The sequence below is a fragment of the Triturus cristatus genome, chromosome 4_1 (assembly GCF_964204655.1).
Source record: "Triturus cristatus chromosome 4_1, aTriCri1.1, whole genome shotgun sequence".
NCBI lineage: Eukaryota > Metazoa > Chordata > Amphibia > Caudata > Salamandridae > Triturus > Triturus cristatus.
In genome coordinates this window covers 1179164840-1179179688 of record NC_140585.1, presented here as the reverse complement: position 1 = coordinate 1179179688, position 14849 = coordinate 1179164840, and the positions used below count along the sequence as shown (strand labels likewise).

The 14849-nt window shown below is 45.3% G+C and overlaps 1 protein-coding gene across 13 annotated transcripts in view; it reads right to left on the bottom strand.

The window, feature by feature from the left end:
- Positions 1-14849, bottom strand: part of LOC146856305 (ultra-long-chain fatty acid omega-hydroxylase-like) — a 200101-nt gene that overhangs the window by 56991 nt on the left and 128261 nt on the right. For 11 of the 13 annotated variants that reach the window (XM_085654407.1, XM_085654411.1, XM_085654404.1 and 8 more), the window contains exons 4-5: positions 5955-6008; positions 5297-5424 (exon numbers count right to left, since the gene is read on the bottom strand). In XM_085654407.1, the coding sequence (XP_085510533.1) occupies positions 5297-5424; positions 5955-6008 (182 nt within the window). Of the gene's footprint in view, positions 1-5296; positions 5425-5954; positions 6009-13052; positions 13198-14849 lie in introns of all 13 variants that reach the window. The other 2 variants (XM_085654410.1, XM_085654412.1) reach the window with 1 other exon arrangement.

Below are 14849 nucleotides of genomic sequence, written 5' to 3'. Positions count from 1 at the left end.
GCTTTGTGTAAGTGAATTGGGAAAACAAACATTGGCATAGCAAATAGGTCTCACCTTTGGGACCTTATAAGTGCCTAGCCTTGCAACAGTTGTTGTTGCACCAGGCATATTGTGCTGCATAACTAAATACTTATAAGGTCCCAAAAGCGAGGCCTATTGGCTATGCCAATGTTTGTTTCCTGTGCCACCCTACATTCCTTTTCCACTTATCTCACTTGCAGAGTCTTTCTCATCTCTGCTTTCTCCTTTTGTCACTATTTCTCCGTCTTTCTCTTCCTCCGTCTGTATTCCTTTTCCATCTATTTCCCTCTTGTTATGGGTCAAAATCAGCTCTTGAAAAAAATAAGTCTTTGTCCCTAAAAATATTGCTAATGGGCCCCACCTGCAATGACGGGCTCAAATTATGCACTGGAAAGGGGAGCTGGAAGTTTGCAAAAGAAATCTTCTTGACATTGTAGGTTCAATAACGGACTACGCCATTTTACATATAAACTGGAGAGCTAAACACCCATAGTTTAGCAACAGTGGTAGTGAATGTCCCACATGAAAACTTAGTGGTCCTGGGACTGTGGTTCTCCACATCATTCTGCAGCTTAAAAATCTGAGAACAATTGAAGCAACCACTTTGGAGACCCTCACTGGTGCAGATTACTTACTAGCCTCGCCAGCCCTCGGGTTGGGTCTCTCCTCCTTTCCTTTGTCTCCTTAAAGTAACCAATGTTTCTGAGAGCACCACTATATATCATTCAGAAGACAGACTACAAATGTGGGAGTGCGTTGAACATACGATGAAGTGCTAGCACCCCCATCACTCCAGGATGTGACAGGACAGTACTTCACAGAGTCCAGTGGCCTGCCTACTATGAAGGTGAATTAGATATTTAATACCAACAATGACAACACTAAACATAGATACAAAAGTACCCAGTGTTATTTGGGAGGATTGTGTGAGTAGTAAAGTCTGGACTGGTCAGTGTGACCAGATGTAAGAGTTGTGTATTAAACACAAGTCCAACGAGGTTGAAGATGTATTCCATCTTTAAAGGAAGACGGAGGCCGCTGGCAGATATCTCAAGGCACATCCACTTACTGTCCTTTCAAATTGTTTGGTTAGGTCTGTCTTAAATCAACACATGGGGGAGTTAAAAGTTGTGAGTGCAAGAGCAAGGGTATTCCATTGGAGGGTTGCACAGTGACCGAAAACAGGTACTGGGCGCAGGGAGTGGAGGGCTGGGTGATGTGGGTAATGGGTTTGGACTGTTTACCAACAGATTCGAGTTGAAGGAGAACTTGAGCGCCCAGTGGCCCAACAGCACAACGGCAAGCTATGCAAAAAGGAGAAGCTGGGCAGATGCACTAATCACTCAAAGGGGTGTTTCGGGGTAAACGTAAAACATCTGTGGTGCAGGGCACCCACCATTCAAATGGATGGGGGCTGGAGCATTTGCAAAACAATCGCAATATAACATTTGGGTGGAGTTACTACCATCACATGACCAAACGACCCACATATGATGAGCTTTGCGCGCCTCTGCATGGATAATACAATTTTATTTGTGGATGAACAGAAGTTGGACTTGAGCAGCTGGGACCCACTCCAAAATGGATGCTGCTGTGCGCCCCTGTACATGGCCTTTCACAGGTTTATATGTGAACAGGCAGAAGATGGACTTGAGCAGCTGGGACCCACTCCAACCAAAATGGATGTTGCTGGTGTTATCTATGAAGATATTACTTTTAAATATGGAGAATGGCGACGTCAGAGTTTGGGCGGATTGGCTTAGACATGTCACTTCGCTCAGTCCTGAATGAAAGGTGCTCAGGTGAGATGAAGAGTGGGTGCTCTTACCCACTAATGTTGCGGACAAGCTGATATTCCTGCCCTCGACTTCCTCATATGATGCCCCTCCGAGTCAAATGTTTGCAATTAATCTGTGAAGCAACTGACATAGATGTCAGCAAACTCTCTGCTCTGTAAATATGTAATGTGTGCTTCTCAGGTTCAACAGCCCCTGGCTCCCTTCCTTGCTATGCAGACCTGCAAAACACGTTTTTAAAACAAGCATAGACTAATATATCATAACACAGCATTATGAATAAACCCGCGGGGGGACAGGCCAGGTATGTGTATCAGGTGAGTCTGGATTAACGTGGGGAGAGGGACAGTGAGCAGGGTGGTCTGGCGGATGGATGTCTCGCGGAGGCAGTAACTGATGAAGAAAGGGGGGCAATGGCGCGTGAAGCCACCCCAACACGCAACCTCCACATATCTGTGCCGCCGGAAATCTGTTGTCTTGCCCCAGCTGTGACAACACCTACACGAGCAAACACAGCTTTAGGACAGTGTTTGCTGTTCGAGGCACTTGAGCCGGCCTGCCAAATGCGGACAGGCCGGCAGGGGCCTGGGCAGCTGCGACGACAGACAGGGCGGACATACCTTAAAAGAGAGATAACACTGCAGGAAGGGGCAAAGAAAGTAGAGGAGCACCCAGAGCACTGATGGCAAGGACAGTCAGCTAGGCAGATATATTATGAGAGGCTTTGTTTCGATCACACATCCCTGTTGCAACACTTTCCTTGTATTGAGTGAGTTATTGGGATCCTAGCTCGACAATCGATTGTGTTGATTTCGAGCGCTGCTTATTACACGACGCATGATTAAACTGGCTTTATGCACTCTCTAAACAGATTCTGTTAAAACAACCTTAAAAACACCCACGGATAGACAAAACTAATATCTAAAAATGATTAAACCGTGCCACCATTTGTTTAATTATTTGACCGTGGCTCTCTATCGTAAGCTACTTTTACCACTAAATTCACAGTCTACCTCTTATAAAAGTTAACAAGCATTGGCCGTATAGCCGTAAAAGTAACAGCCGAGCGGCTATGAAAGTGATCGCGGTGAGAGCAAAAGTGATCACGCGCTCTGTGGTAAGCACGCAAGTGGTGCGCGCGCATCAGTGATCTCGCTGGAAGGGAGGCAGATGGCGGCTGTGCGCGTGCACGCTCGTGTGAACGCAAGCGCTGGGCCACCAAAAGCCTGTGGCATCAATTTGAAAACCCACACACTAAATTTCTCTGGCTCAGCGAGACCTAAAAAGTAGGCTTGGTCTGTGAACCAGCAGGCAGTGGAGCCCTTTGCCTTCTGGGACTGGCTGGAAGCCCCAGCTTTGGTATTAAAGAGAGAAAGCAGCAACGAATGTATCTGTACTGGGGCTCTTCAAGAAGCATCTCAGAATGTGCAAGCTGATAAAAATAACAAAATCCCTGGGAGCGCACGGCGAGTGAGGGGCCCCGGGTACCAGGCACCAATTGCCCAGTCCCAGTGTGTGAGCTGAGAGAGACCTGGCACTGAAACGAGCAACAAGCGGTGCCTGCTCTGAATAACTCGGTCAGATTTATTTTGTGTACGCAGATGTGTTATTAATGCCGCACCACTTTAAAAACTCACCAGCCACGCCTGGCACTGGGCTAAAATGGAGGCCACGTCATCTTACAACGCTCTGAACTGGCTCCCTGTGGAGCAGAGAATCAAATTGAAATCCTGCGACCCCTACAGAAACCCTGTGAAGGGCAATGCCTACATCACCCACACAATCACTGCTGGAAATGGAAAACATCTAGCCCAGGGACCCAGTAATTGAAGGTCATGGAGGGTGCCAGACAGGGGGCAAAGGCAGGACAGGAACAGTTGCGAAAAGCAGAAATCATGAAGATTCTCCATGAGAGTCAGATTACAATTTTTTTTAATTGCTTCCTAAAAATTGCAACACTAACAGATGTGATAATGAACTTGTTATGGCTTACTGCTGCCTGATCTTAAGATATCTTAACAAGTTAATGCACTTGCTGCAGATATATAGTTGTGTACCCAGCAGGGTTCTGGTCCAGCAGTGGAAAGATAACTTTGGTGGTTCCTGCATTCGCTGGATGGATCCATGTTTAAACTGGTTATAATAATGACTTATCATAAAATAGCATACAGGGCTAATGTGCCTGTTGCAGAGCGCAATGTCCAGGCTACTGGTTTCTATTTATATAATGTGCCTAAGTGGGGTAGTAAACCCTTACGATGAAATACTCTTTAAATGGTTATTAGTGTAATTACACATATGACAGTTCTACAATATAGACAGATAACCTTACATTCCTACATAGCATGCATACATCTACACTTGCTGCACAGAGTTTGAGGGCGAAAGCTCGGTTTATCTCTTAGCAGCTACTCATGTGACAAGCTGAGCATCTTTGCTCTGTGAGAGGAGCTTCCGGCTGTGATGCTCTGACCCCCACCACTATAAGCCAGGGTAAGACTAGGACAAAGGGGCTGCTGATGTCCCTGTTAGTGAGGCATTTGTGTTGAGCCCAGCAGCCCCCTCCACTACCGTTGGCCTGTTCCTCAGGGAAGGCACAGTGACAGTGCAGGTGTACCTCTAGAAGTAGGGCTGGAGTAATATTTCTAGAACTGGTTCAAGCACCATCGCTACTATCAGTACTTCTGTTGTCATTACTGTTGCTCGCGTCACTAAAACTCATTCCACCCCGATCACTACTAGTAAAAGTACCTCATCTGATATAAGCTGTGGTGAAACTAACACGTATACGACTATATGTACCACTAAGAGTGCTTTTCTTTGTGCTACAACAACGACAATACTATTCAAACCACTACCAATGCTGCTAACACAACTAGTCCCATGTCTTGTTCTACACATTGTTACTATTAAGACGTTGGTTCTCCTGGTGCCACTACTACTCTCACCATAGTAATCTTTAGTACTATTATCATCAAATCAACAGAAGACCCCCACCGCCCCCAGGATGCCATAACACAATTTAGTTTCACAAAGGGTATAAAAAGTATTTCTGTGAGTAGGCCACGCGATGTACAGGTTACTGTAGGAAATAAACTCAGTGTGAGGAGTTGTGAATAGTCTGGCTCTTGATGACCTGATGCAATTCAGATCAGGGCAGGGAGGCCGGAGGGAGGGGGCTTCCTCAACAGTGTATGCGTCAATGCGGCAGGGTTTCCAACATATCACTGAGTTTATCCTAGCAGGAGTTGCTGAATCTTGTGAATGTCGCCAGTGCTCTGCAGATTGCTGGGTGTTTACTCACATGCATGACATATCATAGGTGTGTACGCATGTGCACTGCATCTCAGGCAGGTGTGTACAGATGTCGCTGATATCGGATTGGCAGTTGGGTACCCAAATGATTGACATCTTTAGCAAGATGGAAGATTGTCAGGAGTACCCTCATGTTGATATCTGACAGTCAGCGGTCTACTCACGTGCATGATGTCCGCGCTCTGGTTGAAGATCTCCACATAGGGCTTCAAGATGTCGAAGTGGAAGGCCGGAGTCAGCAGGCGGCGGTGACGTCCCCATTTCTCACCTTTACTGAGAAGTAAACCATCACCTGGAAGAGATACATCATTGAAGATTAGAGAGGCCAGTGCAAAATGCCAACTATTCCCCAAGAATAAACAGGACAAAGCTGTCCAAAGTGCTGTTTCTAAGGGCTAAAGGGAACACAAGTGATGGAGAGGACACCGTACACATTATATGTGTAGATTTAAGACGCCCATCTCTGGCAGCGCCCCTTCCATGGCCGTTTTCAGAATCTCATCGCAAACCTCAATGATTTTTATTTCCAGCTATGTTATAAAGCTACAAGAGGCCTACCTCTCCAAAGCATCCGCAGAGTAAAATGCAGGGACGCCCACCCACTGCTAACTATTAGATCCATATTTCAGCACGTTGAGGTAACTGAGGCTGTGTCTGCTCAATAAATGGCACCCGCCGAGTGCCCAAAACCACATTTTAAATCCTCCAAGCAGGAGGAGATCAGCACGAACACCATAAGCAAGTTAAGGAGCCTAGGTTGGGGTGAGGACACTAGTCAAGCAAGGCGGCTCAAGGCAGCATTTTTGGAAGGAATCAACTTACCCAGCCAGGGTCTCAAGAAGCCATAGAAGAGCTCATCCTTGGGAGCGATCGCAGCTGTGGAGGAAGCACAGACAGCCGATGATAGCATCTAACCCTCACGCTACGGGCCTGGACATCTGGGGACAAATTCCTTCACACACATCCAAGTACTTTAGGGAAAAGGGCGAGGCAGCATCCTAACAGCACACAGGCAAAAGCAAGGATCCTCTGGACCAAGCAGGCATTGGCATTTGGACAGCAAAGCATTCATGCCAAACACAGCAAGCTCAGCGACTTTCACAGCAACAGACCCACAAAGGTACACACAAACTCAACGCAACAGCGGCCGGCATGAGACCAGTGGTGATGCAGCTGGATCTAGCACACAACCCGTGGTACCCAGTTATCCTGGCGTGCACAAAAACTCAACTATTTCCTTTTGTTCTAGAATTCAGGACCAAATAATAACTTGGTACCCAACAGGAAGTGGAAACAACTCCTCCAGTGTCTCTACTTGGACTGCTGTGTTCTTACCACTGGTAAGTCTGGCTGCACACATTACTATGGGAAGAGCGGTTAGCGGGCTGAAGCCTGGTCATGGCCTGCAGAGACCACCTCAAATAACATGGACGCTCTGGTGAGGACTGGTACAACTGGTCTTGAAACCCGACAAGAAGGCTTTTTACACAGTGTCCCAGGGTCACAAGGGACATTTCCACACACTTTTTGTGCCCATGGGCTCTTTGGTATAATAGAAGAGGGTCGCAAACGCTTGTGTGACCAGTTCTGTAATATAGAATGTCCCGGCACAAAGTGTGTGCCACTACAATCTCAAGGGAGTCTTCGCTCATTGGCAAGGGGCTATGGCTATATGCAGATGAGAAACAACTTTATGTTGGTAAACACGCAGTATTAGCGATGCAGGCGCAGCAGCAACATGCCAATTGGAGGTGTACAGGTTGAGTACCTCATGCAAGGGGTGATGGAGGTTCCAGGGAACACTTTGCATCTCCCCAGGCATTGGGTGCAGTCACACATTGCACCTGCATTGGGGAGGGGGGACTGGCCCATCTTGAAAATTAGGTCAGGTGGGCACTGACAGTGACAGCTTCAAACGCTGCATCATTTTCACTGATGCGCGTTCTGCAGCATAGGCGCAAACTGTCAGGTTTGCACCCGCGCAACTAAAAATATATTATTTCTACATCCATCACACACATTGTCCCTGCCTCTTCTATGTAGACTCAATTGAGCATGTGCCTTGATGCAGACATGGTAAGTATGCCCGAGCAGTAATACAGATACAGATGTTATCGAAAAAATGGCCTTTTGGGAATTTGAAACCGAGAAGGGCTTCAAAGGGATATTATGAAACAAAGTCAAGTTCTGGAACCTACAACACACAGAGGCATCTAGCAAAGAGAATGTTTATAGTCTAAACCCCAACGAGGTATCAAAGAAAGGGTCACTCTGAAAATAATCCAACCTGACATTGTTAAACAAAGATACATTCTAGAATCCTTGTTGTTTGAGTTATTGTGGAGGCTGGATTGGGAAAAGAAAGCTTTTTACTTTTCATTTGATTGCCCACTTTAAAGAGTTAATGCATCACAATATCTAAAGTCTCAGTCAGGGATCTGCAGAGCAAACGTCCTGTTCTGCGTTTTTAACATTTCACAAATTTTACAATTTCGTGGACCTTACAGGCTGGTAGGTGTCTCTGCCTGCAATTAAATTCTTTCTTCTTTCTCTACAGCCTCCATGCTGATCCCTTCTGAAAATGTACCAGGCCCATTCAATCCAATGTAACCTGTGAGGCCAGTAAGGAGCAGGTTTAGTGGCAGTGCTGTAAGAGACAGTAAGGGCCTGGCTTACAGTTTGGTGGACAGGGCACTCCGTCTCCGCTGCAACGCAGTACCCCGTTTGCCAAAGTCTCACCCCACCCACTCTATTTTGAGACGGGAGGACCTGCAGGTTTACACGAAGGAGTAAAATTTACTCAGTCGGCCTAAACCATCCTGAGATGGCCCATTGCAGTTTGGGCCATTAGAGGGAAGCCGTCCAACCATCTGCGCTACTTAGAGTGGGCAGTCAGATGGCTTTTTAAAGTTTTACCTTTTTATCATTTGTCACTGTCACTGTCAGGAATATCCTGAGACAGTGAAAATAAAAAAGTGATCCCCCCCCCACCCCCAACAATATGGGGAAAACTCCCATGGATTTGGGGCAATTTGTTTTTTCTTTCCCAACAACAAATTTAGACTTTGGGAATTTCCTATTGGAAAAGAAAAAAAACTTTAAGAAGGTTGGTGTAAGCGTTCGTCACCAGTGAGAGATGCACAGCATACTTTGACATGGATTCTATGAACCACTGTCCCAGCGGTTCATACAAACCAATGGTGGTCACCGCTGGGCCGGTGGTAAACTCTAAATTCGGTGGACAGAGTAAAGGCAGGGTTGCGGACATAAAGTCCTCATCACCCTGGACGGCTTTTGCTCGGTGTGCCAACCTCTAAATCAGGCACTAATTATGCTGCTGTTGTCACGGTATTACTTAAATCTAACTCTACAGCAGGTAAAAAACTTTTCCTTATACTAAAGCTTCTAACTACAAACACAGGGGGGAAAATCTGAAAGATTTTCACCAAAACATTTCTAGAGATGCACAGAGTTGCACTACATTACTGTTAATGGCATGCACTAGAGAGAATGTAGGCATCATTCAGGTTGTGGATGTTTGGGGATGCCCTGCCTGATTAGCAAGTTTGCTCTCATTGATCAGTCCTAAATTACAAGGGCAGATCTCGAGACAATGTCATTTTCAGCCGATTTACTAAATTATTTACCAGTAAGGGAGGTAGTACTACCGAAATACTCTTATGTACTATTACATGCTTTGTAAATTGACCCTAAAAGGCCCACCTCTCTAACAGGGCCGGACTGGGAACCGAATCCGGCCCTGGCAAACTGCTCGGCCGGCCCCCCTGGGGGGGGGGGCTGAGGGGGTGCGGCCGAGCTGTTTGCAAGAGCCGGTTTCAGCCAATTTTTTTTACCGGGGGCAATATTGCAGGTCCCAGGTAACAAAAACAGCCCTCCAGGGACCCAAAACCGGCCCCCACCCTGGCGGCCCACAGGGGAAATGCCTGGTGCCCGCTATGGCCAGTCCGGCCCTGCTCTCTAATCATAAAAGTGCAACTAGGACACAATCCTTTCTATTTGTACTAATTGCATATGAATATTCCCTGAATATTTCCATTATATTTCATTCTAGATGTTTTTTGGTTAATTCTCAAGGGCATGTAAGAGTAAGTAAACTTTGTGTACTCTAGAGAATATTTGTGAATAGGCCTCTCTGTTTTTACCCTTCAATCACTTGAGTATGTCCCACGCACTCTTAGTAGTTCAACCACTTTACCTCAGCCTGAAGGGCATTAGGTTTGCTGACAAACCCAAAACAATTTCTCCAACATCACACTGAACCAAAATGATCCATGTGCAGCCTAGATATACTACCATAGACTTTGGCAAGATATGTTTGTTGATTTGCTGCATACGCAGCAGGGAGGAGGCGGCTCAGGTCTGGGAAGCAGCTGTTTCTTTCTTACAGCTGGGCGGGGCCGCAACCAACTTCTATTAACCTGGCTTGACAATTTTAATTATTCGGGTGCTAGCATAGTGAAATATTAAACTTCAGGAGCACACACCACAGTCCAGCACGTGAAGCAGCAGTGCAAGCTTTTTTAGCACAAAGAGCGGCTACAGGGCAGGCGATGGCAGCAGCAGTACAAGGTTCCCATACAAATAGAACAAATAGCTGTGCATGCTTACACCACCCTCCCCCACACACAGACGAGGGAGAGCATGAGCAGCAAACAGTGCAGAGTAATTGTACAGGCAGCAGCAGTGCTGTGCATGGTGCCGTCTACACAGGCTGCCACATAAAAGGGTCACCTTCTAAAACAACTTGTACATTAACTTCTGACCTGCCATTAACATGGGAAAAAGACAGCAATGTTGAGGTCAGGCCGCCAGTTAATACATGTTGTCTCAGAAGGTGACCATTTTAGGGACAGGCATAGAAGTATGCAGAGGGGCTGATAATAGCATAGTGATTAGTTGCATGGAGGAGCATCACTTGGTAGGCTGCATAGATGCAACTTAATACATCACTGGCCTTTATCTGGATTATAGCTGATTACACAGAGCACTCTTTTGCAGGATGCAGGATGGATACAGTGATGCATGTTGTCATTCTAGTGTTCTCCTCATTCCCCACTGCAAAACGTCTTCTAAATCCAGTGGCTGCAACATTAACTACCAAACATAAATAGATTGAGTCCCTGGGTCGCGGCTGTCTTCACCAGTGGGTTGCGCCTCCCTGATGGAGATTTAAAAGTCTTTGGACGAAGAGTGGTTCTTAGTTTGGCACCAATGCAAGAAGAGGTCCTCTGACCAACAGAAAACTGGAGAAGTACCCTTTATCCCCCACCACCATCAAAGATGGTGGTGACCGGGCTATGCACAGTATAGGGGACGGCGAGGCAGAGTTGAGAACCGATCAGTGCTGAGAATGAATTTGCTGGGGGAAGGAGGCATGGATGTTGTTGAACCACACACCTGAACCAGCAGACACAGGACTGATTGCTGGTGTGGCCTCTCCATAACCCCAACCCAACATACCCCCTCCCCATCCCCCGCCAGTAGGGGCTGCAGTGAGAGCTGGGTTTGTGATGACATTTGGCTCCTGTGGAAGTAGTTAACTGGAATGAGAAAATCCACCAGATGTGCACCTCTGGGAGAGTCGTCTCAAACCCAGCGGCATAACCTTCCAAGACTCCTAGATCTTTGGAAAATTACTTTCATAACAAATACAGATCAGTGCGACTGCAGGGGAGGATACTCCTGTTCTCTTACGTCTGTGGAACATAGGCTGCTGAATTTAAACGTTGTGTGGTTGTTATAGTCATTTATAGGGCGCACGTACACCAAACGGGGTCTTGAAGTTAGAATAACAGAAACATAGCACACCGTACACAGTTTCAATTGTAAACCATGCTTTTAAAAGCTGTCTAAATCTGGTGTAGCACGGGGTCATCCTAATTTCTAATGGCAGGGAATTCCAAATTTGGGGGGTGGGTACCAAAAAACGTGGCCACCGAGTGCCTTCTTTTTAAAAGAGGGAATGGTGAGAAGGTTTGGTTCGAGGACCTCAGATTGCGGGTAGGTGTGTATTGTTGGAGGCGGGCGGAGATGAAAGCTGACCTGTTGCCATACATGCATTTAGAAATGATGCATCCGGTCTTGAATACTGTGCACAGTTTCACTGGCAGACAGTGAAATTTCTTCATCAAGGGGGTGATGTGGCATTTTCTAAGTTTTTAGTAGATCATCCTGGCTGCCTGGTTTTGACCTAATTGTAGCTTACAGTTAAGGCCATCAGGGAGGCCCAAGTAAAAAGAGTTTGAGTAATCTATCTTTGATATCACTAATGCAATGATGAGGGCTTCGAAGGTAAGAAATGTACCTATTTCCACATACATTGCTCAACTGAAAGCTCAATACAGAAACACTATAGAATCGGCTACTTCCTTGAAGGTGGTTTGATGTAATGGGATCTAAGGGGCTAATTTTGATGCTGGTGAATGGAGTTTGACAGGAACCACTGACAAGGCAGTTCCTGTCAATGTATTGAAACTTTGCCATATGGCTCCTTCAAACATGACGCAGGCGTTCGGCAAAGTTTTAAACGTTTTTTATTTTTTAAAAAAAGTGAATTTCTGATTTAATAAAAAAAAAAATACAACGAGCCTCTCATAATAGGAGTGATATGAGTTCTCTCCTGTGGCAAGGGGGACATTTCTAGTTTTTACTGCCCCTTACAGCCAGGGTTTTCCTTGCAGTGACAGGCAGTAAAAACAGCTATATGTCCGTCTATCTAAATTGGGCAGCCAGACAGATAGAGTAAGGGCATCAGAGAAATGGCTGTCAGGCCATCACAAACGTTTGGCCACGATGGAGACAGAGTAGTTTCCACTGTTGCCAAATTATGGTTCGCCTGCATCAAAATTTGGTGGGTGGACTTTTATGTTGGCTGTTAAGATACACCGGTGCGGCAGAGTATGCCTAATGCCATCATATAAACCAGGCCCTGAGTTATTGACTATTATGTTAATGCACTATCAATAAATATGCCGCTTCCTATAAGAATCCAATTCAGTAGTTGTTATCCACATTAGCAAACCCAACTCTTTTCTTTACTTCTGAACTTTTGTGCAGGTCAGGATAGCTACAATGTTGTGTAAATAGCAAGACCATCTTATAACTCTGATCTAAAGAGGTTTAAAAAGGTAACTCTCGTATTCCGTTACTTTCGGTCGAGCCTGGGCAGTGCATGCGCTGCTCTGCGAGGCATGCTGTATTCGGTATATGGGCCATCAGGGACTTTGGACACACCCACCGCTTTTGGTTGGTAAGTTGGCCTGCTTTTTACAATTCAGTTTCCCTGGTTGGTTAATATTGTGAATCTGTTCTGCCTTCCGGTGCTTGGTTCCCTCCCAGCCAACATCACCAATTGATTCTTTTGGTTGGCCAGCTCTGGACATCTCTTGACTCCTCACTCGCACACCCTTCCCCACTCCCTTCACGCGCAAATGCAGCACCCATCCATGTCGTTATCTGGCAGGGAACGTTTACGCCCTTTTCTACAGGTCACTGGCCTGCTGCTGAAAAATGTCACGGGATCCCAGAGGTAAGATCAAGATTAAACAAGCATTTGCAAAGCAATAGGTCTCGCATTGCTGAAAATTTGATCTATTGGCATTGCGAAAAATAATGCAACGCCAGAAGCTCTAACTTTCAGTAATGCAAGACCTATTGCATTGCAAATGCTTGTTTTTTAATTTGGTTTCTCCTCTCATCCAAATTTACTACAACACAGCATCTGAACATTACTCTAAAATGCTTTGTGGTTTCACAATGTGATTTAAACAGCAGGTTAGTGTTCAGCATGTTACAGGATGGCATGCTGTATCGTATAAAAACAAAACTCAAAGAAGATTTGTTAGTGTTCAGCAGACAAGCAAAGTGAGAAAGCAGACGAAAGGTGGTCCGATTGTCTACCTGATGCTTGGAGCACGCATTTTAACCAATCAGGGTGAAATATTCTCACTATGGGGTAGAAGATACTAAACCACCAGGAGCATACGTAAGTATAGGAGTTCACCAGGCTGTTCACTTTCAGCAGGCCTTCCTCTGTGTTCTTGATCTGCAATGCGATGAGGAGAGAACAGGCAGGCTCAACAGATGGCAAGTGGACACTTGAACAGTAAGCAGCAGGCAGTGCTCGATCTCCAAGTAGGCGATATTTGTAGTGCACAAACCAGGGTTTCTGACCACGGGTCATTATCAATGCATAGGTTATGTGCAGTGAACACCAGTGATCTATCTTGATGTAGTGGATACACACAGTGGACAAACCCAGGAGTTTCATCAAGGATAGTTTTTTATGTATATGGTATGTGCGTGCACAGACCCAAGGTGTCTGAGCACGGATAGTTCTTTCTGAATACGATACATGCAGCGCACAAACCCATGGTGTCGGACAATGGATCATTCTTTCTGTAGACGAAACATACAGTGCACAAATCCAAGGTGTCTGACCACAAATAATTCTTTCTGTGTACCCTACATACAGAGTACAAACACGAAAATGCCTTCTTGTGAATCATTCTCCATGTGTAGAAAATATGGACAGGAGAGAACCCCATAGTGGATGACCTAGGATCTTCTCTATGTAGATAAGGACAGAGCAGACACCCAAGGTGTCTGATCACAGGATAAAGCCGACTACTGGTCACTGAACCTTCAGAACAAGGAACTCCATGTAGGTCAGAGAAACAAAGACACAGTCTAACCAAAACTCAGTGAAATATTCCACTGTGAATGAAACAGCACATAAGAAAGGAAATTGCCAACAGATTCTCGGCCAATAAATGGATACACGATAGAAGAGTCACCACCCTTGTGTAGGTCATCGTGGAGGCTGATCCGGTAATACCATACAGACAAAGGTGCTTGAGGTGATGATCCATCTATCTTATGAAATAAGCGTTAAAATGTGGTAATCCTCATATTGGTTTCTTAGGAAGATATCTGTCAGGGTATGCTCTTCATTGTAAACTGTCGGCAATTCTAAGGAAACTTTATTAGTTTTGTGTACAGAGTGATAAGGGCCAGAGGACCTGGTTGGTAGAGCTGCAAACCCAAGACACCTAAGCAGAAGAAAAAAATGGTATGTTTAAATATATAGATGAAACATAAGGGTAACCATGTAATATCATCCAATATTCCCATCAACAAGTTCTTGTGACATCATAAACTATGAGGCTAAGGACTGAATAGTTTGTAAATGTCACCAGGACCTCTGAAAAACGATTTCCTTCTAGGAGCAGCTAATAGTGGCCACTGACTGGAACTAGACGTTTTAGTTTTTGTTTAACTTTTGATGAATAAATTGTTAATAAAACAATGGACACCAGTGAGGGCCGGTGGATTTATGCAATTCCCAGGTTGCTACGTTTACCATATAATTATGGACTACTTAAATCTGCTACATAAATTGCCACATAATCTGCATAATTTCGAGAATTCGCTAGAAAAATCTTTCCAACTCAAATGGATGAAAATAATAGTGCCAGAGAATGTGGCGCATAAACTGTATTTTATGCTGCATGCTTTAGATACCATTGTCTCATAATACTGGTAGACTAGACAATGGTAAAGCGTTACAGAATGGTTTGGGTGATGCCATAATAATAATGAATCGCACCAATTTTGTGCACTCTACTTCTGCACCTTGTGATGCACACAGAAAGTATAAATAAAAGGGACTAGTGTCTGTGGCATTCTTCTTCCTGA